Raw genomic sequence first — 25,488 nt, 5'->3', positions numbered from 1 at the left:
GTATCTCTCACAAGAGGCTTATGCAACAGCATGAAAACGCTTGGGAGGGACACACACACACACACATGCAGGGTCCTGAGTCATCCACTTTAGAGTCTTGCATATAGCCAGGCTTTCGACTATTGGCATAAAGTCACAGGCTGGAGGTCATGCCTCCTGAGACTCCAACGCCGTCGCTTTAGTTGTATCTGGATTGCATCATTCGCACGGAGCCCCTCTGAACAGTCATTGGGCTGTTTGATAATGACTCAGCGCTCTGAGAGCAGCTTGGCTGAGAGCGGGGATCCTGATAAAAGGAGGGGAAAAAATATTTAAATAAGCACGACAAATGGGGAAACAAAGGGGAAACAAAAAAAGGGGGAAACAGAGGAGATAGTGCCAGAACATTAAAAAGCACTGCTTAATTGAAATGTTCAGGCTGTGTGTTTGAAACAACAAGCGAGTGTGTTAAGGTCTGCTGTGTGTATAGGGGAATGAGGGAGTTTGTGTGACTGTATGTGTGTGTGTTTGAATACCTCTGGGTGCTGGTGCTGTCCTTTTGAAGTTGTCCGCCCTGCAGTAGACTGTGTACTATTAGACATGGCTGGTTATTTAGACCTCCAAACCTTCAGGCTCACAGGCCACCAGAGAGAAAGTGGGGGGAGGAAACAGAGAGGAAATTAGGAGGAAATTGGGACAGACACAGATCTGTAAAGATAAGGAAGTAGAGCTCTGAATGTGTGTGTCTGTGAAAGAGAAAGACACTAACATACCCACATATGTTGTAACCAAAGAAATTATCTCCAAGGACAGGATTTTAAAGCGTAGTCTCAGGAGGCGGTTTGGTGGGCTATGGATTGCATGCTTTTTGCAGATGATGTTCTTCTTATATAGCGTCATCGGTCTGCAACCTTCAGCACTCATTGGATCGGTTCACAGCCAAGTGTGAAGCGGACGGGATGAAGATCAGCACCTCCTAATCTCTGAGACTATGGTTCTCAGCAGGAAAACGAAGGGCTGTCCACTCCGAGTATAGGGAATGAGTCCTTACCCCAAGTGAAGGAGTTCAACAATCTCTGCATCTTGTTCTCGAGTGAGGGGACAATGGAGCGTGAGATGGGCTTGGAGAATCGGAGTTTTACGAAGTCTCAATCTACTGACCCATTTTGGTTCCTACTCTCACCTAGGGTCATGAACGATGGATCATGACCGAAAGATTGCGGAAACAAGCGGCCACAATTGGTTTCCTCCAGAGGGGGGCTGGCATCTGGGAGGGACTCGGAGTAGGTTGGATGTTTGGATGGATGGTTTGATGGATGGAGGGATGGATGGATGGATGGAGGGATGGATGGATGGATGGATGGATGGATGGATGGATGGATGGATGGATGGATGGATGGATGGATGGATGGATGGATGGATGGATGGAGGGAGGGAGGGAGGGAGGGAGGGATGGATGGATGGATGGATGGATGGATGGAGGGATGGATGGATGGATGGATGGTCGGATTAAGCCCTGTGTTGGTAAAATCTCCCGAAATGTGCAACAATTTGATGCAGAACAAAAGAGGTTTGCTTTGATTAAGTGCTGCCCTTTTTTAAATTACACACTCACAGCAATACAAATGTGCCGTTACATACAAACCTGGCTCTAGCAGATGTTCTGTATGCCGGCCTGGTTCACAAATAACTAGATGTATGATTGGTGTGTATCGGTGAAAGAGAGGAGGCCTCATTAATCAATGATAAGTCATGCGACAGTGTCAGAAAATCCACTGATCTTTCATTTTCACAGGCCGGAGGAAAGACGTGGAGTATGAAATGCAATCAGTCGTAATTATTTGCTTCAGCAAAGCGGACGATCTTTTGACCTGCGACTGTCACATGCCGTCTCACAAGCCGCACTTATTTGTGCAGTATTTGAAAGCCAAGCAGCCTCTAATGGAGATGTGCAGCATCCAATTTAGCTGTTTTCAATCAAAGTGTTAATTGAGACAGATGGTGATGCAAGATCCATTAGATTTTCTGTAATACCAGCGAGCAAATCAAACTAATTCTATGCTGTGCTGAGCGCCTGACAATTGGTTGGTTTACTATATTACAGAAGGGCTGCGGTCAATGCACATTTAGCACAGAGTAAATGTCCTTCAGACGTCTGCTAATGAAAAACATTTTGGCATCAGAAGGATGAAGTAACTAATGGACGGCGTGTCATCATCAAAATATGTTGCAATGTTGTTTTGCATTGAATTTGTTGCAGTTAAAAGTAATTTATTCCCTCTGCTGGTAACTTCTGCTGCGTTATTGCTCCACAGAGAGGGGCTGCTTGGAAGACCCAGTTTTGTGTCAGTTTCTGCAAAATAATTGCAGTTTCAGATTGAATTGAAATGCACAACCACAAACAATATATGTGAATATTCTTGTGATACTTGATTGTTATTCTGTAACTCCTAATTTCCTTTCACTTTCCACCTCTCTCCTGCAGTGCGTTACCTGGGCTCGCTGGAGGCCTTTGTGTCGTGCAGCACGCGGCCGCAGTGCAGCGTGGTGATTGGCTGGAGGGAGAAGGAGAGCAGGAGTCTACGAGTCACTTCCTTCTTCACAAAGAGAGGTGTGTGGGACATGGACCACCACCGTGAACTCAATCTGATAGGTGAGGACCAATGTGCAGTCAGACTTATATCCCTTACTCTTATCAAAATAATATTAATAGTTTTTTTTTTTTTAAATAAAAGGTTATGTTTGTCCACTCAAGTTAATTTCATTTATACTGAATCCCCAACTGTTTCTTAGAGAGTAACGAAAGAGCAAATTGGAATCCACCCAATGAAAGAATCAATGCTTAATGAAGGATTTGACGGCTGCAATGACTCTCTATGCTTTATAATAGATGTGTGTATGTATGCATAAAAAAGGCTTTGGTTTTGAGACTATATTCAACCGTGCTAACCAACACAGGCATTTAATACATACAACACATAGACATACTGCAATGAATTAGATTCTCTGCCAATTTGGGACGTTCTGATTGGTTGTAGCCAGAGGTGGGAAGTAATGGAGTACAAATACTTCGTTACTGTACTTAAGTACATTTTTCTGGTATCAGTACTTTACTCCACTACTTATTTTTCTGACGACTTTTTACTTTTACTTCTTACATTTTGAACACAAATACCTGTACTTTCTACTTCTTACATTTTGAACACAAATACCTGTACTTTCTACTTCTTACATTTTGAACACAAATACCTGAACTTTCTACTTCTTACATTTTGAACACAAATACCTGTACTTTCTACTTCTTACATTTTGAACACAAATACCTGTACTTTCTACTTCTTACATTTTGAACACAAATACCTGTACTTTCTACTTCTTACATGTTGAACACAAATACCTGTACTTTCTACTTCTTACATGTTGAACCCAAATACCTGTACTTTCTACTTCTTACATTTTGAACACAAATACCTGTACTTTCTACTTCTTACATGTTGAACACAAATACCTGTACTTTCTACTTCTTACATTTTGAACACAAATACCTGTAAATACATTTTCCAAACAGGCTGGTTCCTTTAGTTTGAATGTGTGTTTGGTGGCGTGATCATTATTATTTAGAGTCATTGCGTGCCTATTGATTTGAACACGATCCGTGTATCCATCATTTCCTGGTCTTCTCTAAAGAAGAGGGACCAATGAAAACGTTGTCATGTTGCCGTTGTTCAGCATGGAAACATTCATTAGCTAACAATGACATTATTGTTCTATTAATATAAAGGGAGGTCAGGTACTCTTTAAAACAGATGGTAGTTATGGGTACTTTTTACTTAAGTACATTTCGAAGCCCATACTTCTTTACTTTTACTTGAGTAAAGAAGTTTAGTCAGTACTTCTACTTCTACCAGAGTATTTTTAAACTCGAATATCTGTACTTCTACTCGAGTAAAGGATGTGTGTACTTTTGCCGTCTCTGGTTGCAGCCACAGCAGGTGTGGATCATCAGGTGTTGCTGTGGAACCCGTGTGTGACCTCGGGGCCGGTGTGTGTGCTCAGCGGACACACCGGCCCCGTCACTGCAGTCCGCTTCATGCAGGCCGAGCAACAACTGATCAGCTACTCCAAAGATAAGGTAGGAGTGTGTGTGTCTCTCTGCTAGAACAGATAATGATGAAGAGCGCTGTAATATTAATTGTGATACCTGGCTATAATTACTGCAGAGGAAGGACGCCATGGTGCAGGTGATTGGAAGCCTATTTCACACTGTTGCTGTTATAAGAGCTATCACTTTTTCTTTCTTCTCTCTGATGCAGAGAGGATGTTGCTGCTGTTCCTCGCCCCGCTTGTAGCTTTCTCTTTTGATTTTCATGAGATGATGAATATTTCACAAGCAATTTATGTTTCACCTGCCTTCTGCTCAAACACCATCTGCCATTGCGAGAAACTCTAAAAGCTTTAACTCAGTTTCTTCCGGAAGATTTCCCGGAACAGCGACAGTTCTCTTGTTTTGTGTCCTCAAGCAAAATGGCAGAGTTCTTGTGAGTTGTGACTAAATGGCACTGCTAGAGTTCTTCTTGGCAAATATTGTATTTTTTCTGTAATTACTATAAGTTATCCTCCAGAGACCCACACATTAATTTGTGTCCTCTGTGGAGCACATTGGGTTTTGGTCCATAACTATGAGGTTATACATGCCACAGCAGCATTAAGTCCAATTGTACTCCACAGAGGACATCCTGGGCTTTTCAGACATGTGACATATGTGGGGGTGTGGCTTTGAAAAAGATAATTTCATTGTATTTCAAAATGGCGTCCATCAACACAAGCACTATTTATAGAAAGAGAAATGGTAAGTTTGTAATTTTGTAATTACCAATGTTGTGAGTTCAATATTTTTATTAATTATAGTAAGGGAACATCTTATGAGTTAGTGTAGTGAGTCTCAGAGCAGTGTAATAATTATTTGACCTAAAACTAAATGTTTTTATGAATGTCCTCTGAGGAGGACATGGGGATTTGCTAACTTTTTATTTCCCTCATTTTACACAACACACATGGAGTCCACTATGGGCCAAACTAACACGTAGGTTTCTGTAGGGTTCATGGCAGACGGATGCAGTGGGAAAACATACATCAAGTGTCAGCTGTATCTCTGCATTTAAAAAAAGGATGGAGTACTACAAATGAGGGCTAATTTGTTGCATTGAGTTGTTGTGCTCTAATGTTGTCTAAATGTACTATGTTAATGTTGTTTGTATACTATGCTTCGGATAACTAACACCTGATGTCCTCTACAGAGGACACACAATAAAACAAAAATACAAATATATTTGTTTAGTTTTTGTTAGTCATTATGTTAATAACACCCTAAAGACTTGTGTGATCAAAAAAAAAAGGAATTTTGAAACCTTTTTCTTTCTGGGTCTCAGGAGGATAATGTCTTGTGATAATTATTATAGTCTTTTATAGTTATCTGCGGTGCTTATAGCTTCTACCACTACAGCACGTGAAAACCCACCAGTTACAATAACATGTAGATCTTACAAACATTTCAGAATTCTAAGAAACAAGTCAGAATTTGGAGCAAAAATTCAAAATTCTCAGAAAATATCTCACTTATTTCTTCAAAATTCGGACAAAATAAATGTTGGTCGGATCTCAAAAAATGCACATGTTGGCCTAATCCTCTTTTGAGTAAGTTCATTTAAAGTAATCTTTCTGTACATTCTCCAGGTCCTGTGTCTGTGGGATATTTCTCGTCAGCTGTGTGTTCACCGTCTGGCCGGAGTCTTCCCAAAGACGCAGGAGGACACACACACACTCCTGTTTCTCCACGAGGAGCAGCACCTCCTCTTTCTCTCCTTCAACAGCCTGCTTCTCCTGCTGGAGAGGAAGGAGGAGAAGAGGAGTAGCAGCCATGAGCACCCTGTCACCTGTGTGCTGTACAACAGTCTGTTCAGACAGGTATGCAGCTGAACGGAGACTTTCTATTTCTTTCATATTCATCTATTTCCCTCTCTCTGTTGATAGCTCTTGCATTCAATATAAAAATGTTAAAAGAGTGCATATTCACTCTTGATACTCCTGCTTTTATTCCCACTTGACAGCAGCATTAGTCGCATACTTTCATTAGTGGCTTAGCACTAAAATAAGAGTGTAACGAAGCACGATGAATTGTTCTGCTTTACAGAGAACATCAGTGGAGCCCGGCTCTCTCTCAGGCAGCGTGGAGAGGATCAAACTCTCTCTGATGATGGATGTCCTCTCTCTCTCTCTCTCTCTCTCTCTCTCTCTCTCTCTCTCCTCTCTCTCCTCTGTCTCTCTCTCTCTCTCCTCTCTCTCTCTCTCTCTCTCTCTCTCTCCTCTCTCTCTCTCTCTCTCTCTCTCTCTCTCTCTCTCTCCCCTCTCTCTCTCAACCCCCTCTCTCCCTCTCTCTCTGCAGGCCGTCAGCAGCGACTCGGCCTCCTCTGTGATCTGCTGGCGCGTCGACACGGGCCAAAAGGTCAAGCAGTTTCGCCGCTGCCATGGAAACGCAGAGATCTCCACTATGGCCCTGGACGGTACGCAGACCCGGCTGTTTACTGCGGGCGCTGATGGAGAGGTCAAAGTAGGTGGACACACACGTACACCCACACACACACACTCAAGTTAAGACCGTATAGCCGCAGGTCAGTTGGCATATAAAAACTGAAACTCTGAAATGTAAATCCGTAAAAAAACCTCAAACAGTGGTAAAGTCAATGAGTTGGTCATTTTTTAAGAATAGTTTAGGGATTTTACATTATGATGAGTTTTTCGTGCTTTGATGATGCTACGATGTCTATGGGCAAACACAAGGTCACAATGGAAATAGGCTTTGTAACTTTCTTGTTATCCTTCATGCCCTCTAATGGCGCATTTCCACTACACGGTCGGCCTCGGCCACACTCGGTACGGCTCGGTACGGCTTGGCCGCGTTGGGCCTTAACAGGGCCGACTCACTTCATGCTGCGCTTCCATTACAGTTTAGGAACTGGGGTAGTTACTATAGTAACGCAGTGTAGGCGGAGCCGTGACGTCATCTTCAATGAGAACTCCAGAAACACAACACAGCCGTTAGCTGTTAGCACTCAGAGCTCACAGCTCCTTATATATGTTCAGAAACTAGACAAAAGTTAAACAAGTACACACCACAGACTGCCTGTGTCATGGTGAATACAATCGCTGCTTTATTTATGTCTGTATAGGCCGTTGTTGTGAGTGTGGACGGTCAGAGCATATACTGCGTTAGCTTAGCCAATCTCCATCTAGAAAAACACGCATTTTAAAAGGTTTTTCGCCTGCCGTCTGTCTGCAGACTTGTCAAAGCATTAATTCATGGTTTTTACTAACCGGTATCAGTATGTTGTTACTTCGGCATCATTTTGAAACGTGTATTACAATTAAATCACGGTCAAATATGTCCATCTTGTTGTAGTTCTAGCCCTCTTGCCAGCGCTCCTCTCTCTAGTTTAGCATACTCAGCCCGACTCAGCCCTGTTTGTTGGCCCCGATAGAACCACAATTTTCTAGGGCCAGAAAAGAGGTGAAAAAGTGGCCCCGCGCCGTGCCGCGCCGAAACTAGGCCTAGTGGAAGCACAACCAAAAAAGGGGACGGCACGACACGGCACGCTTAAAGCGAGCTCCGCGCTGCAGTGGAACTGCGCCATAACTGTGAATCAGTTTTGCCATCATCTAAGTATTGAAAGGGTTGTAAAAATAAACAAACAAACATTTGGGGGTTGTTACTCTTGTACGTTATTTTGTTAGATGTTTTGTTTAAGAGGACATAGGGAGAGAAACCCCTTCTGGAGGGAACTTTGGGATTTTAGCCTTAGCAGACCATTTACATGCACAAAAACCTAAATAACACATTACAGGAAAAGGAAAACCCCAGAACAGATAATAGGGCCTCTTTAATTTCCTTTGTATCCATAGCTAGCATTACAGCTTGACCTACTGTACGTTACTTGGCTGCAGCTAGCCTAGCCACTGCAGCGAGTTTAACTGATTGATAACATTTTTGGATATTTTTTATGCTTTTGCACGAGAGATGCATATTAATGCTAATTATTTTGCATTTTAGAAAAAATAAAAGCCTCTTCTGTCGTCCTAATTACAACATGCGTGTGTGTGTGTGTGTGTGTGTGTGTGTGTGTGTGTGTGTGTGTTCTCTTGGCAGAATCGTTTCTTGCGTTTTTTTCCTTTAATTTTCAAATTTGGTCGTAATTTAAAACGTGTGGTGCTCTGTGAATTATTCCACATTCAAGCACTGACTCGATGCTCAGTGTAATTGTTCTCAACAGATGAGTGCAGTAATTATGCACATGGTAATCAATATAATCAACCACATCAGCTCTCTGACCGGGAGTCCTCGTGAGGATGCAGCCTTGTGCATCCTGTGCATGTGAAGCAGCCTCAGGTAGGCCTATTGGGCAAATAGCAACTCGATGCATCCTCTCTCCAATTTTCATCAACGCTGAACCTGCGGTGTTGCAGTTCAGGCGGTTCAGAATGAAATATTATGACCTTTTAACGACAGTGTTCCCATCGGGCCAATCAGCTTTTTTCTTTGTTAAATGCCACAACACAAAATTGAACAAATTGGTGTGAAATATTACCTGTGCTGCCATGTTTGATGGATGTGTGGTAGGATGGGGGATTTATATGCAAACAACATTCTCTTTTAAAGATCTTCTTCTTGAAATAAAAGCCCTAAGACATCGTTTAAGAAAATACTGATCCTATTTCTGTTACCTCTTGGTTTTACAGATAAGATAATAAAGTGAATTTTGCAAAAGGGCGTGACATGCAGAGTTGGGCCTATTTGTGTTGCTTATTACATTACATGTTACTTGTTAGACACTTTTATCCAAAGCGACTTACATACTCAATACTGTGGGCAATCCCCACAGGAGCAATTTGGGGTGAAGGGACACAACGACATGCTGACTGCAGTGGGGTTTGGACCTGTGACCCCCTGATCCCAACACCAAGGCTCTATCCACTGCGCCACACGCCGCACCCGGAGTTGATATTTATACATTACATTACATTTCATTTAGCTTACGCTTTTATCCAAAGCGACTTACAATTACAGGGACATTCTCCCTGGAGTAACTAAGGGCTAAGTGCCTTACTCAAGGGCACACTAGTGGTGGTGTTCCTGGCGGGATTTGACCTTCCGATCTTCAGCCCACCTCACTATCCATTAGACCACCACTACCCCTTATAGATATATAGCTTATAGTGTTATGTATGTTGCAGGTGTGGGACTTCAATGGCCGCTGCCTCCACAGAATGAACGCCGGCCTGGGTCGATCTGTGGACATCTCACAGGTGCTGCTGCTGAGGAGGAGTGTGCTGGTGATGGGCTGGGACAGGTACTGTGGTGCGTTTTGATGCCTTTACGTTTTAGTATTGTGAGCTTACTAATACAAGAAACACATGGCAAACTGGAAAGAGACATCAGAGGGTTTGTTACTTTAATTATAACATGATTTCTGAAATATTGGAATGAAGTCTGACAGTTTTCCGGAAAAAACACTGTTATTCCCCTCTGTATAATGTGTGCTAGACAGAGCATATTATCTCTACTGCAGCACTATCTGCTCCTACAGTGGTGACTCTGTCCACTATCTCACACTCCTGTGACACTTCCTTTTCACCTAAAGAACCAGTAGATACCAAAGGTGGTTCTTACTGATGTCCAGTGGTCTCCAGTCAGTGTAACACATGTCTCTTGTGCTGATTCCTCTGCTTTCTTTGCCTTGTCACTGTCATTTGATCCATGGTAAACATCCATGCTGGAAATTTGGTTCAAACTTGGTCATGTAATTAATCTGCGTTATTTTTTTTAATCACATGTTAAGTTTTACATAATGAATTGCAAGCATTAACGCATTAACGTAGACCGCCCCGATTTACAACACACCAAACTTCTGAAAAAAATAAAGTCAACAAATTCCTTTGAAGTCAAGAGAGGGCAAAGACGAGCAAACACTATTGGCAAAGTTACTTGTTTGTCAGTCGCCGGGTCGGCTGTGTGTGTGTGTGTGTGTGTGTGTGTGTGTATGTTTGCCCTCTCCTGCTCCGTCTGCCTGCCTACGACTCAAAGCCATAAGACATCTGGACCCAGTGAGCTGATCTCAGCAGTGTGCCATCATCAAGTTATACGACTCTTCTTTCTGTGTCCTCCCCACACACTAATACCCCCACACACACACACACACACACACACACACACACACACACACACACACACACACACACACACACACACACACACACACACACACACACACACACACACACACACACACACACACACACACACACACACAGGGGGGTGTCACGGTAAAGAGAACATGGGAGACAGATCATCAGCAGTGAAAGAAAATACAGCCGTTATGACTTTCATCAATCGTATTATTTCCTGTTTCCTTCACACACCTCGAGCTCACTTTAATCCATGTTGCGCTGTGTGTCTCGTGGCGTCGTATCAAAGACTGCTGCTGACCCTCTGCTGCTCACACCATTTCACACAGGCTGAAAACACAGCATCCTACTGTTTCACATATTCTTCAGAATGATACATGTTTTTTCATTTGATGTACCTGCACTTCCTTAGCAACGGTCTTCTAGCACAAAAAAAGCAGACTTCTGAATGTCCAAATTGATCAATTACAATTCAGTATTCAACTAAGCCGTGTTATAAGGCTTTTTAAAGTGTGTGTGGCTACAGGTGATGCTCCTTGTCCTCCTTTCTGGTACATCTTGCTCTTTATGCTGTGGTAGAAATAGGATGTACAGTGTTTGTGTGTCCATGTTGTTCACCAAAAATATACAGTAAAGAAAGTCTTTAAGAGGTTTCTATTGAAAACACAAACCTCTGAACCTTACCTTCTCCTTCTCCTTCGTTCTCTCTGCAGGATGTTCACAGTTTTCCGTCTGCATTCCTTCTCTCAGTCTTACGTTGAGCCGTCAGAGTGGAAGGGAGGCGTTCAGCATCGCAGCGACGTGCTCTGTGCCGCCTTCCAGCCTCCACAGACGCTGGTCACAGGTGTGTGTGTGTGTGTGTGTGTGTGTGTGTGTGTGTATTACTAGCACTTGAAGAACATTTTATTGAAATATACCCAAAAGCTAGCGTAGTTGTTGGCAATGAACATCTGAAGTCCCAGACCTCCTATGAGAATACAACATACAATATATTTAAAGAGTAAATATTTTGATCATTTTCAGGTTCATATTTGTATTTTGTGTCTCTACTGTGACATGCTTTCAAAAGGGTCTTTATTTTTCTCATACTGCCTGCACACACACACACAAACAAACACACACACACACACGCACACACACACGCACACACGAAATACATAAGTCTCATTTCCCCTCACTCCCACTGAGAGAGCGCTAATAAACATAATTTAAATTGTGGATTAAATTGGTAGTGGAGGCTGCAGCGCGGGGCAATGTGTGTGTGTGTGTATGTGTATGTGTATGTGTGTGTGTGTGTGTGTGTGTGTGTGTGTGTGTGTGTGTGTGTGTGTGTGTGTGTGTGTGTGTGTGTGTGTGTGTGTGTGTGTGTGTGTGTGTGTGTGTGTGTGTGTGTGTGTGTGTGTGTGTGTGTGTGTGTGTGTGTGTGTGTGTGTGTGGGAGGAAGAAATGCATCAGTCTAACTATGGAGTGGTGAAGAATAACTGGGAGTGTCAGTTGGAGGAAGCTGGCGGAGGGGAGCTGAACACACTGACAGAGAAATCGGGGAGTTCACTTTGAAGAAGTTTCCAGGTTCACACACACGTGAAACTGGCTTTTTGTTCCAGCTCCAGCTCCAGCTCCAGCTCCATGCTATTCATTTCCTTCCGAACCATTTCTCCCTCCAGCTTAGAAAAACATCCACTCTTATCTACCTTCCCACCTCCATTTTTCACTCTCTATACTTATCTCTAATGTTGACACGTCCCAGAAGGCCAGAGGAGGTCTGCGGTTTATATCTGCGCTCGCACACACACCGGTAAACTCAAACTGAACTTCCAGAGCGTGAGGTGAAGTGATACAACTTTTTAAACTAAAGAGTAAATACGGTCCAGAGTGTTTGTGGTTTGATGGTTATGGAAGTGGACAGTTACTGGAGGACTGTCAGTTCAATCCCTCTGGCAGAAAGATCTTTGTGACAAGCTGTGGCGCCTTCCTGGCATTTTAAAGTATGTTTGCGTACTAAAGTAAGTTAAAATGACGGCAGCAGTGATCGAGGTTTTCTGTAACTGTCCAAGTCTGTTCATATTTTCTTTTCCATTAACCAATCTTTAAACACACCAGAGCCAATACTGTGTTCCTGTTAGTGTTTACCAGTGGCGAACCGTGTCTATCACAACTGGACCTTCTGTAGACACACACACACCCCTCAATGTCGAGGATGCTTCATTGGTAGGACATGTCTTCCGAGTCAGGTCCTTCAGAAGCGAGGCAAGAATCCTTCCTAGCCTCGGAAAACGAAGAAATGTGGAACAGGCTAACAGGTGTGCGTCATATGCGAGGCCTCGCCTTAAATGGAGCACGATTTCCGCCAAAGATTTTGGAAATTGGTCCGTGCGCAAAGCATTGTGGGGATTTTAAGACCGCGGAGTCTACACATGTGCAGCCTCGAAATGTCTCTCTACGAAGGACGCCGGGCTCGGTAGAATTCCAAGGAGCCTGGACATTGGAACAGTCCTTCGGCGGGACTCGATGACGTAGCATCCTTGAAATAGTGGCTCTGCATCCTTCCTTGACATTGAGAAACACCCTCTGTCTTGTATCCACTTTCCTTCTCTTGCGCTCTACTTCTTTTCTTAGCTGGGGACAGTTCAGTGATCATGAATCCAACGTTTCCTGCTCTCCACAAATATAAACATATATATTTTGAAAGTCCTCCATGGTGTTGTCTGACAGAGAAAAATAATGTTTGTTGTTCACAGCTGACGTTAAATTGACCGGACTTATTTCTGCGGATTGATATGACTGCACATAGTCCCTTGATCAGAGGGGCCTTCTTATCAACAGTCTGCTATCCTTAGCAACGGTCTTCTAAAAATAACAGACCTCTGGAATGTCCAAATTGACCAATGAGAAGCAAGTATTTAACTAAGCTGTGTAATAGTTCTGCTTATCTTTTGTTAAGATGTTTAATGCGGTTTCTTGATGTGACATAGCTTGCCAAACAGGATGAAGCACCAAAACCATAAAAACCTGTAAAAAAGTCATGCTCACAAACTTTGTAAACGCATACCAAAGTTTGTATAAACTCAGTAGTGGAATAAGAAAGGGAGTGATTGATAGCAGAGAAAATGAAATCAATTCATGATCCTATCTTTCCTATCGAAACTTTTCTTTGGAAATAAACTGCCTGATCTGTCTTTCTCATTAGACTCGTGCAGAGTACTGTATGTCGTTTAAAAAAAGATATATCATATAGTATAGTGACCTTTCCACTTCACCTGCTCTTAATACGTCCTAATTAAGAACTTAATTAGGATGAAGCTTGCCAATTAATGGGCTCTGACAAGTAAAGGATTCAGCCTGTGGTGAGGGAAAATGTCAGCTCAGAAAAAAGAGAAATTAATGAAGCTATTGTTGCTCTTAGGAATGAAATACTGATTTATATAATTTAAAAAGCATATTTGTCTTTCAGCAGCGTGACAAAGGACAAAAGCAAACCTGACAGGTTTTAATTGGATCATTTTCAATTCAATTATACCTGTATCATCTTATTGTATTGTGCCTATTTAATGAAAATGGCCTGTCATTTAAGGATCGACGCTGAAATGCACTACTGTCGATTGTGAAATATTAAAATAAAAGTTATTTTCAAAGTTCCCAGTCACACATAAAAGATGAAGCCATTTGAGCAACGTGTGAAGCTCATTCCTTTGATAACAACACCACTTACTTTAATCAGCAGATAACAGCTCCCAGTTATATTTCATTTCACTGAAGATTTTATATTTATTTCATTTTTATATCCAAGGCTTTGTTATTTTTTCCCTTCTTCCATCTCTTCTCTGCGTGAGCCCTCATTCTTAATTTAAGTCATGAAAGTGACTTTTTCTGTTATTATTGTAGAATAGAGAATACACAGAAACTCTCATCACATTTTGTTTTAAATGAAAGCAGACTTCACAATAAGTCAAATGTATTATCAAAGTGTGTTGGTGAAATGGAATCCTTAGATCAACAGTCTTTTTTGATAGTATTATTATTTTATTTTACGCTCTGTTTCATTTTATTCTATTACACATATCCTAGCTTACTTTTTTTGGCACCATTGTCAATGTCTGTTAAAAGGAGCCCTATTATGCTTTTTGGGGTTTTCCCTTTCCTGTAATGTGTTATATAGGTTTTTCGTGCATGTAAATGGTCTGCAAAGGCTAGAACCCCTGAGTTTCTCTCCCACACACTCCCCCTGAAACGTCTTTTGTTTACTTCCAGAACATAATGACATCACTATGTAATACTCGCACTTCTATTGGCTAGTGCTCTAATACAACAAATTAGCACAATAGGGTCCCTTTAAAAAAATAACCATAACTTCCTCCTATGCTTTAATATCCTATTGGATATTTTTCTGGCCTATTGGCAAATGTGAGGAATTACTAACTATTTATCTTTTGTACTACTCGTAAACTGAAGCAAAAGGTGGATGTGAACTATTGCAGTGCTTTTGTCTACTTTGATACTTTTTTTTGACTAATTCTTTCATCCCCAAATCTGAGCACAAAGACATCGTCTTGAAGCGATGACGCATCAGTTACAGTTGCCAGCACATCTCTTCAGGGTTGCAGTGAGTAATGTCGTTTTCACATCCAAGCGTGCATGCTGCCAAAGGCACGTGTAGCTGTGTGCCAAGCGAAAGTGGTGGTGCTATCAAGACCACCAGGGAAAAAATTCAATTTAAAGTTATTTTGGACATACACACACAAGCTCAGGACCAAGTGTGTGTGTGTGTGTGTGTGTGTGTGTGTGTGTGTGTGTCCCAAGTTTAATGAAGTTGCAGAAGCAGGAGCGTTTGGCTGATGTGGGACTGAAGCCTCCTCATCCATATTCAGAGTCTGAGCTAGGTTCCGCTTGGCTTCTCACACACACACACACACACACACACACACACACACACACACACACACACACACACACACACACACACACACACACACACACACACACACACACACACACACACACACACACACACACACACACACACTCAGCAGGGTACTTGTACACAGGGGTCCTGTGTACCTCACTCTGTCACTACCCCCCCCCTTCTTTTCACTACTCTCCTTGGATCCGTTAATCCTCTATGGCTGAACACCTTCCAAGAGACCAACTCCTCTGAACTTTGATGGGGTGCCAAATATGTTTTAAGAAATGGAAATGCCAGCATAGCAATAGGAAACATTGAATGACAACTTTGTTCAAGCAGAAGAGAATCTGATTTATATATTTCATTCTTTTCAAGTTAGTGTGCTAAAGGGGAAAGTTAAATAAAACCTTTCGGAGGTTTGACTTGGTTATGTCTGTGTGACCTGCTTTTAGTCACTCTGACCCCTAAATACATATGAGTTGTAAACACCATTGGAAAGAGGAAATTCTAAGCTTTCCAATGATATCCTTCACGGTTTTTATCTCAAAATAGTCTGACCAGAGTGAGAGGCGGCGGTGATTGCTAAAGTTGTCACTCAGTCTTTACAAGCTTCAAAAATGTATTTATTGTCTAAATATGGCAAATTAAAGTTTGATATTCAGAAAGCCTAGACCCCACAATTACCAAAACACTATAGCCTATACTATAATGCAATTGTTTGCTTACCAGACCTCTGTATCCGGCTTCTTAACTCTGCTTGTCCACTGAAATGACGGCAGCTAAGTTGCATTGTGGGTAAATTAGGCTCCATGTTGTTGACAAGGAAAGAAATACATGAATTTAATGTTATTCCAGCTCCATTTTATAATTAACCATTGTGTGAATTATGTGGATAGCTTCACCTCCTTTATCCCTCTCAATCTCTATCATACAAACACACACATGGCATGATAAAAGTAATTTGAAATACAGACGCTGGCCGTGGGCTGCATGAATAATGCAGAAGACCCACACACTCATAAACTTTATACCTCCTATTGCTCACACACACATACACATCTTCAATCGCTAACCCACTCCTCACATATCTCATTAACTCCTGCTGTTCAACTGCAGCCACCTGATGAGATTCCTGCCTCATATAATAAACACACACTGGCTTATATATAATGTAGATTATTTGAAAAGCACTTTCTCACGAGGTGAGTGTGGTGGTACAGATGGTGGCTGGGGACGGGCGTTCAGCTTCTTTTAAAGTGGTTTATAAGTGGTGTTTTGCATGATTCAACAGCACGAGGAAAGAAAAAGGAGAATGGTTGTTGATGTACCAAGACATTTTGCATGAAATATAATGTTACACAATGTAGTAGTAAGTAATCAGAATGTGATCATTAAGGTATCTAATGTTAAAAGTAGATAGAACCAAGAGTGTCATGGTTGAACGAAAGGCAACTTTTAGTGGATTCAGGTAAACTGTCCTTCACCTTTCGAAAGTTAATGGAGTACGAAGTTATGATAGTAGACAACAGTAAAACTCCCTTCTAATATGCTAGAAAACAAGGTCAAGTTTCAGTTGAAGTAGTGAAAACATGGCTATGGACACCTCTAGGAAATGTGACCATGGGACACCTGTAAAGAAACATGACCATGGACACCTGTAAAGAAACATGACCATGGACACCTGTAGGAAATGTGATTATGGACACCTGTAAAGAAACATGACCATGGACACCTGTAAAGAAACGTGACCATGGACACCTGTAAAGAAACGTGACCATGGACTCCTCTAGGAAATATGATTATGGACACCTGTAAAGAAACGTGACCATGGACTCCTCTAGGAAACATAACCATGGACACCTGTAAAGAAACATGACCATGGACACCTGTAGGAAACATGACCATGGACACCTGTAAAGAAACATAACCATGGACACCTGTAAGGAAACGTGACCATGGACACCTGTAAAGAAACATGACCATGGACACCTGTAAAGAAACATGACCATGGACACCTGTAAAGAAACATGACCATGGACACCTGTAAAGAAACATGACCATGGACACCTGTAAAGAAACATGACCATGGACACCTGTAAAGAAACATGACCATGGACACATGTAAAGAAACATGACCATGGACACCTGTAAAGAAACATGACCATGGACACCTGTAGGAAACATGACCATGGACACCTGTAAAGAAACATGACCATGGACACCTGTAAAGAAACATGACCATGGACACCTGTAAAGAAACGTGACCATGGACTCCTCTAGGAAATGTGATTATGGACACCTGTAAAGAAACATGACCATGGACACCTGTAAAGAAACATGACCATGGACACCTGTAAAGAAACGTGACCATGGACTCCTCTAGGAAATGTGATTATGGACACCTGTAAAGAAACGTGACCATGGACTCCTCTAGGAAATGTGATTATGGACACCTGTAAAGAAACATGACCATGGACACCTCTAGGATATGTGATTATGGACACCTGTAAAGAAACATGACCATGGACACCTGTAAAGAAACGTGACCATGGACACCTGTAAAGAAACATGACCATGGACACCTGTAGGAAATGTGATTATGGACACCTGTAAAGAAACATGACCATGGACACCTGTAAAGAAACGTGACCATGGACTCCTCTAGGAAATGTGATTATGGACACCTGTAAAGAAACATGACCATGGACACATGTAAGGAAACGTGACCATGGACACCTGTAAAGAAACATGACCATGGACACCTGTAAAGAAACATGACCATGGACACCTGTAAAGAAACATGACCATGGACACCTCTAGGATATGTGATTATGGACACCTGTAAAGAAACATGACCATGGACACCTCTTGGATATGTGATTATGGACACCTGTAAAGAAACATGACCATGGACACCTGTAAAGAAACGTGACCATGGACACATGTAAAGAAACGTGACCATGGACACATGTAAGGAAACTTATGCGAAAAATAATGGATATGGAACGTCATTGTTTGCCAAGGTGAACCGATGACAAACAGGGATGTTTTATCTATAAAAATAATAATAACTGTTGTTTAACAATATGATCCCGGCCTGGCTGTTTTTGCTGTGTTTTTACCGCAATAAAAATACTTTAAATATGTATCATAAGCTTTTGCACAATGTTTTGCTTCGTGTGCAGGAAGCTATGATGGAGAGATTATCGAGTGGAACAGCAGCACAGAAAATGCTTTGAAAAAACTGCGGCCACTTACTGAACACAGAGAAGGCAAGAAGGCTCAATTTCACACACGAATGCAACATTATTTTATTTTGAAACTTTGAAGTAAATGCTTTTCTGTGATCAGTTGCTCTTTCCTTACATTTTCTGTATTTCTCAATGCTTTGCTATACTGATTTCCCAGATACTCATCTTGGTGTGAATGGCAAAGAAGATGCTGATATCTCCATCGCCGTCACTAGACTGTTCTTTATACCGGGACGCACACCTAAAGGTGAAATATTGAAAACTAAAAATGAACTGAATAATCCTACCGAAGCCAGGGCCACATGGAAACATTTTCAATCTCCGAATTCTGAGATTCATTCTGCATTTTTTCCTCAGGAATCTGTCTTTTTTTTCATATCATGTTCACATATCAACCTTAACCTTAACCTTAACCTGTGTCTTATTTGTTCAAATAGGTTCTGTAATATGTGGGATATGGTTAAGTACCACACAGGAGCTCCTCCAAAATAAAGGCAGTAAATACAAACCAAATTCCTTTTACTAAAATCAATTCAAATCCAAAAAATGTGTTGATTCTGCCTTAATATTTTAAAGCAGAAGCCTATTTAAACGTATATTCTTCCACAAAATAGAGAGATATTTTGTTATAGCCTTCAATTCGAAGAGTTATTGTTGATGAAAACACAGTGTAGTTACTTCAAAGAGTTCTGTAATCAAAAGCCTTTTTAAAATGCAAAATAAAATTCATATACTGCCTTGTTTTTATTGTTGCAATACACAGATGCACTCTGTGTTTGCACGTTACTAAGACAGTAAGGCTTGGGGTATGTTGAGCTTTGTTACCGCGTAGCTTCACATCAATGATTGTTGGATTTGCTGAAATTGCTTCAAGTTTTCCAATTATTTATTTTGTACTTCTGTTCATATGCAATCCTCAAAACTCTATTTTCTCTCTGGCTCTATTTTAAATATCCTGTGGATGCTTGAGTTTTGTATTTGAGTGCGATTGATGCATTTCTCTCTGTAGCTGCTAGGTAAACAATCAGCATCTAGACCCTGTTCCTCACACTGATTGAGTCTACAATGTGTGTTTGTATTGTAAAGCATTCATTGTATATTCCCACATTTCCAACAGGCGGTGCAGACTTGGTGTCCTGTGGAGGTTCAGGTGTGGTCAGACTCTGGAACAGCGCCCACAGCCGTCTGGTGGGACAGTTCACAGCTCACAACAGCGACCTGGGGTCTATTGTTATGACCGTCAGTCCCTGCGGGAAATATTTAGTCACAGCTGATAGAGAGGGGACACTCAAGACCTGGGACATACAGGTGGGTCTCCGTCACAATCACTTGTGTTATTGTGTCCAAGCTGCATGACACCATGACATTAAAAGGGAATTAAGAGAGGGAACCTCCATTTTTCTTTGTGTTTACTCGTCAAAATGACAGACAGTGCTTGTATTTTGACGTCTGTAGCTCGCTTGAGCAGGCCAGTCAATCATGTAAAAAACCTCTATTGGTATATTATCATCTTCCTTGGTATTTTATTTTGAGTTGCAGAAGCTGTTGAAATAAATGGGAGGAGTATTGTTTGAAATTAGCATTCCCCTTTTAACATATTGAAGTGTATGTGTAAAAGAATGACACGTTTTGGAGGATTAAATCGTTATTGCATGATAATTTAGCTGTTTGGAGATTCACTTCAGCACATGAACTCTTTAAACACATGTTTGATAGCTGAAGAGTTTCTGATACCTCAGAGGCCTTTTGACTTTTTGACTCTGATTATGGAGAGTTGGATCGTATCATTGTAGGCTATAAGGCGTAGCTTCATCACTGTCATGCTTATAATCGCAGTAAAAGAACACCCTCACGGGTATTATTGCCACAATATTCAGAGCTCAACTCTCTGTCACAGTTTATAAGAGGGGATGAATTCAGATGGGTGCATCTCATTTGGCTCCCAGTTTAATTTATGGAGATTTATGTATATATGTAGCATAGTTGAAGAAGTTAGACAAGCTCAGTGCTCGAGTAGAGATCCTGTCCTGTGGCAAGTTTGTAATCAGCTGGATGACTAACATGATTGCGCAGTATACAGTGCTCTCAGACGTGATATTTCTGCAGTTCAGAACCAGGTCTCGCCCTAACGTGATATATCTCAGTAGTTTGTGTTAACTTCACATCTTACATAACATGCCAAAGTATTAGTGTTGATAACATATGTCAACCCAGTCTCACGGCATTTCGTGTAATAGTCACGAAATTAATTTAATCTATTAATTCGTGTTCACCAACACAATTTTCGCATTTTTTTCGTGTCACACAGAACGATTTTAAAAGCAATGTATTTCTATTGGTAGTATGTTTCGTAGCACCACGTCTTTTTGTCCGGTCGGGTCTTGGAATACCAGAAGCTGTGTGGTTCATAAATACATTTTCTTACTCAATATCTTACCCTAAGCCTAACACTATCCATTTTATTTTAAATTGTATAATGTCTGAGTTTTTTTGCCGTCCACGAGGAAAATAAATGGGGCTCAGAGCCTCAGAATACTGAGATCTGTATTTTTTGTCATCTTTTTTTCCTTCTAATTTGTTATTATTTGGTGCAGGCACGAAACATACTACCAATAGAAATACATTGCTTCTAAAATCGTTCTGTGTCAGAATACTGAAATCTGTATTTTTTTTTTATCTGTTTTTCCTTCTGCTTTCCTTCTGCTTTTAAAATCGTGTGACACGAAAAAAATTGTGAAATCGTGTTGGTGAAAACGAATCAATAGATTAATTTCGTGACTATAACACGAAATGCTGTGAGACTGTGTTGCATTTGTACTGCATACTTCTCTTTCAGAAAAACAAACGAGGTTGTGTAGTGACCACTATTTAACTAGGGTACATAATTCACGCATGGAACTACAGGTTGGGGGTATTGTTTCCGCCCGGACATATATGTTGACGGTACCTCCGGGGTACCTACAGTGTGTGTGTCCCTTTCACTTTCTCTTCTCTTCTGCGGCTGCGACCTGACAGCATGTCAGTTTCAGCTCCCCAATAAAGTGAGATTTGCACCTCCGATGCACCGCCTCCGTCTCCCTTCTCTCGGCACTACAGTTGTATCTTTTTTTTTTAATGTAGATTTATTAACTGTTGACTTCACCTCTCCCCAGAATGGGGATATTAATCTTTGCTTATATAATGTTGGACTTATTTTACTATAATGTGTGTATCAGACACATATTACATTTTAAACAACAAACAAACAATCACTTGGTGGCCCCGGTGTAGTACCTCTTCGACCCCCTCTTGTATATCTGTCTGCTTGACTCTGAAATTCCTTTTTATAATATTTCTCCAGGTAGTGTAGTTAGTGACAACAACAAAACAAATGCTCATGCTAGCTTTTACAACTTGAAGTAGCACGGAGTGGGCCTTAGCAAAGAGTCCAACAAGCTAGCTGGATAGATACATCTATTACATTTGAGAAAGAGAATGATTTTTATTTCAGCTGGCAAAACAATGCTGCTTTTAGTTACTTCTATCTGGAATCAAAGACGTATCGATTGACAAGAAACATTTATTACATTTCACTAAGGATAGTTAACATTTCAGCCAGCAAAACAGTGTTGCTTTTAGCTACTTTTATCTGGATCTAAGGACTCATCGGTTTCTAAAACGATGTAGCTAGCTAGCCAAGGTGCAATTAGCTAGCTAGCTTGCTACAGCTAATCTGCTGGTTTTTTTATCTTAGCAAAACATTGCCGTTTTTGGACATTTGTATTGTAAACCTTTGAATACATAGGAACGGTAGCTTAACTGAGGGGGGCATAGCTTATTTCACTCTTATTTATAAAAGTAAAATGCATTTTGATGTATCCAGCCTGAACAGTACAAGTAACTTGCTGCTTTGTCTCTCTGTCCCTCAGCATTATTATCTTGAGCTACATGATGGAATAACTGACGAACCTCCGAAACTACTGAGCAGTTTCCGTCCTCACCTTGATCGCGTGTTGCACTTGGAGACGTGTCTCCATGGCAACAGACTCCTCGTTCTCTCGGCGTCATCAGACTGCAGTGTTGCACTTAGCTACCTGCGTGGAGATAACGTGGGTCTGTTCGGACAGGTACACACACACACACACACACACACACACACAATTACATCAGGTCATTTAAATACCCTGCAGCAGCTTCAGTTACACAACATTACCTGCATGTGAGATTTTCTATTTTTAAAGCAGTGATATTGTTTCACACTGTCAAGGTAATGGTGTCAGATCTCCTCGGTTCAAACAAACAGTGGTGCAGGCAGTCTCTAATAAAGACTTTACCTCCCACTCTGCTGCACGATGGTGGGTGGCTTCCAGTTGACGAAATGGATGTGAAACCCAGCATCAAGCTTTGGTTAGGCGTGTGTGTGTTTGTGTTAAAGGACACCCATATTAAGTTAGCCCGGGGCAGTGTTGGCTCAGTGTTGCTTCATTTCAGATTGTCTTAGGCTCACAAAGATACACACAAGGCCCACACGCAGACCTACACATCACCACAACTCAAAGAAAAACATGCATTAATAGAAGGCAATCATGCATGTACACCCACATACATACAACATGGCACATTTCATTAGCTATTGTTGGATTCATACGTTATCGGAGGTTAATGATGAAAATAAAAGACTACATCCATATTCAGCACAACAGGTTGTCAAAGGATACACTATTAATTATGAATATGTTTCAGAAGATACAGAGACAGTGACTCGCATTAAAGAGATTTCCACTCCAGTTTGATGAGAGTTCCTCAGGGAGATGAGGCTGCATGTTTTAGTCCTTAAATCTACATGACCCCAGCAATTCAATCACAGATTCACAGGAGCAATATTGTTGTAATCTTGCGCTGATACGATAACACTTAATTGTCAGATCAAGTCTGAAATTGTTCTAGCATCACAGTAGCTCCATAGACAACATCAACAAGGACACATGTTAAGACAGGAAACAAGGAGACAGACATTTGACATAACATCACAATCACTGAAGAGAAACATGTTCAAGACTCTTTAACGTACTTATGATTTAAACCTGTATTTATTTTAAGGATTAATTGGTGCACAAAAGAGTGCGTCAGTCTATTAACATGATTAAGTCGGGGGCCCCTGTATCTTGAATTTAATGGTAATAAGTCTTATTCCGAGTTCAGGACACGGTTTGAGTCAGAGACAATGTTAACATTTTTTATGGTGGGCTAAAGGTTGACCTACAATCTTTATATATCTTGTATATGTTTGATTGGTGGAGCAGTTTTAACGTTAGAGCGGTTGACAGACATTTGTAACATGCAGTATTGCAATACACTCAAAAACACAGAAAAATACAAGAAGAAGATTTTGTCTACTCGCCCCAAAGACCTAATGCTGCAGAGAAAATACATTATTTGTATTCAATGTGGTTGTTCTGGGATAGAAGATGGTCTATCAACACACCCAAGTATTTATACAAGAGTACCAGCTTTCTTATAAATGATATGAAGTCTTCACTGCTCTATGTAGGAGGAGCAATGGTGCTTGGAGAGAACTGGACCTTTGCACCCTCAGCAGGAAGCAGAGCGGAAACAGAGAGAGGAGGGAGGTGAGAGGTCACCTCCCAACGAGACACTCCCTGACCCAGGACCCTCTGCAGGGGGGGGAGAGGGGGGGGTAAAAGACGAAGGAGAGGACTGTGGCAGCAATGCAGGACACAGCAGGAAACATTTATCCCGGTGAAGAGTTGAGTCTTCAGTGTTCCATTTTCACCGCGCTGTTTCAAGGTTTCAAGGCTTTTATTGTCATGTGTGCATCGCTACAGTGTAGTTATGACAATGAACATCTTAGGTCACAGGCTCCTCCAACAGCGCAACACAATAGAACAGATACAATAGTACAAATAAATAAAATAAAATATAATGTAATTGAAACAGAATATAATAGAAACTGTGCAGAATAGTCTATATACAGTAATTGGAATATTGATATGATATGAGTTGCAAACAGATTGGACTATAAAGTAGTGTCTCCCCAAAAACCGAATAACTGTATACAATTCTGGAAAACTTAAGAGAATGGAGACAGGAGATTTACGTGTTTTACTTGCATAAAAAACTATAATATAGACGTTTTGCACAGTCTTAAATAGTGTGTCGATACCACCGCACGCACGCACGCACGCACACCTACACAATCCATTCACCTCTCAGAAAGAACTATTTCTTTCTTTCACACATTCACAATAGACGTTACATGACTTACTGTCGCAGAAGGAGTCAATAACAGGAAATGTACGAGATAGGTCTTCTATTTTTCTCAGAATTTAAACAATGGTTATATAACTGTGCTGTTTTGTGTTTCAACCATTTTCTTGAGCTTTCCTGGAAAGTAAGCTATCGTTCCAAAGTACAAGGTTACTTCATACAGACTGAAAAAACGACTGAGATATATGTGTTTACTCTTGATATAATGAACTCTTGCTTCTTATTTAGTTACACTGACACACATGAGCCATTGTCTATCTTATATACAGGACAGTGAAGCAGTGAATAGCCATGGCTGCCTTTCACAACCACCAAGAAAAAAATGGCTTTGTGACACGGCCAATTCTATGATTCTTACTCAGAAAGAGATTACATAACACAAGATTTTCCCTGGGAAGTATGTATGTGCATTATGGTTGGAAAGTCATTGTGCTGTTGTAAAATAATTCTCAAAGTCAGTCCTCTACTCCCATTCGTTGCCAATGGAGTAGCTCCAGGCTACATTTGGCACCATGAATCTTATTCTCTGGTTTTTCTACATTAGTGGGAATAATTTGTATGCCACAAATACTAATGAGGCTGTTTTTGTATGAATGCGAACTCATTAATGTCATCACTGTAATCATTAAACTAAACTTTAAAAAGGGGTCGAGTATTTATTTAGTGTTTTTACTGGACAGGAGGTATATGGAGAGACATGGTGGTCCTCATGCTGTCTTGCCAATTCTGTTCCTTGCTTCATTGAGCTTTAGTTGATGCACAGTATACTCATTTCTGACAAAAAAACTGTCCTTTTTCACAAAGACTGGCGACTGGTATTTGATGGTTTTGTGGCAATATTTTCCACCAGTTTGA

General features: G+C 41.1%; 1 protein-coding gene across 1 annotated transcript in view; it reads left to right on the top strand.

The window, feature by feature from the left end:
• The window catches only part of LOC117469967 (WD repeat-containing protein 49-like), a 28,793-nt gene extending 4,582 nt beyond the window's left edge, over positions 1 to 24,211 (top strand). Inside the window, exons 7-18 of the mRNA XM_034114466.1 lie at positions 2,465 to 2,632; positions 3,963 to 4,111; positions 5,713 to 5,943; positions 6,422 to 6,586; positions 9,265 to 9,380; positions 10,929 to 11,059; positions 18,301 to 18,387; positions 18,524 to 18,613; positions 19,484 to 19,674; positions 21,300 to 21,407; positions 22,275 to 22,472; positions 23,897 to 24,211. Of these exons, the coding sequence (XP_033970357.1) occupies positions 2,465 to 2,632; positions 3,963 to 4,111; positions 5,713 to 5,943; positions 6,422 to 6,586; positions 9,265 to 9,380; positions 10,929 to 11,059; positions 18,301 to 18,387; positions 18,524 to 18,613; positions 19,484 to 19,674; positions 21,300 to 21,407; positions 22,275 to 22,472; positions 23,897 to 24,109 (1,847 nt within the window). The 3' untranslated portion in view covers positions 24,110 to 24,211. The remainder of the gene's footprint in view (positions 1 to 2,464; positions 2,633 to 3,962; positions 4,112 to 5,712; positions 5,944 to 6,421; positions 6,587 to 9,264; positions 9,381 to 10,928; positions 11,060 to 18,300; positions 18,388 to 18,523; positions 18,614 to 19,483; positions 19,675 to 21,299; positions 21,408 to 22,274; positions 22,473 to 23,896) is intronic.
• The last annotated feature ends 1,277 nt before the right edge of the window (positions 24,212 to 25,488 follow it).

The sequence above is a fragment of the Trematomus bernacchii genome, unplaced genomic scaffold (assembly GCF_902827165.1).
Source record: "Trematomus bernacchii unplaced genomic scaffold, fTreBer1.1, whole genome shotgun sequence".
Classification (NCBI taxonomy): domain Eukaryota; kingdom Metazoa; phylum Chordata; class Actinopteri; order Perciformes; family Nototheniidae; genus Trematomus; species Trematomus bernacchii.
This window is presented reverse-complemented; position numbering and strand designations above follow the sequence as displayed.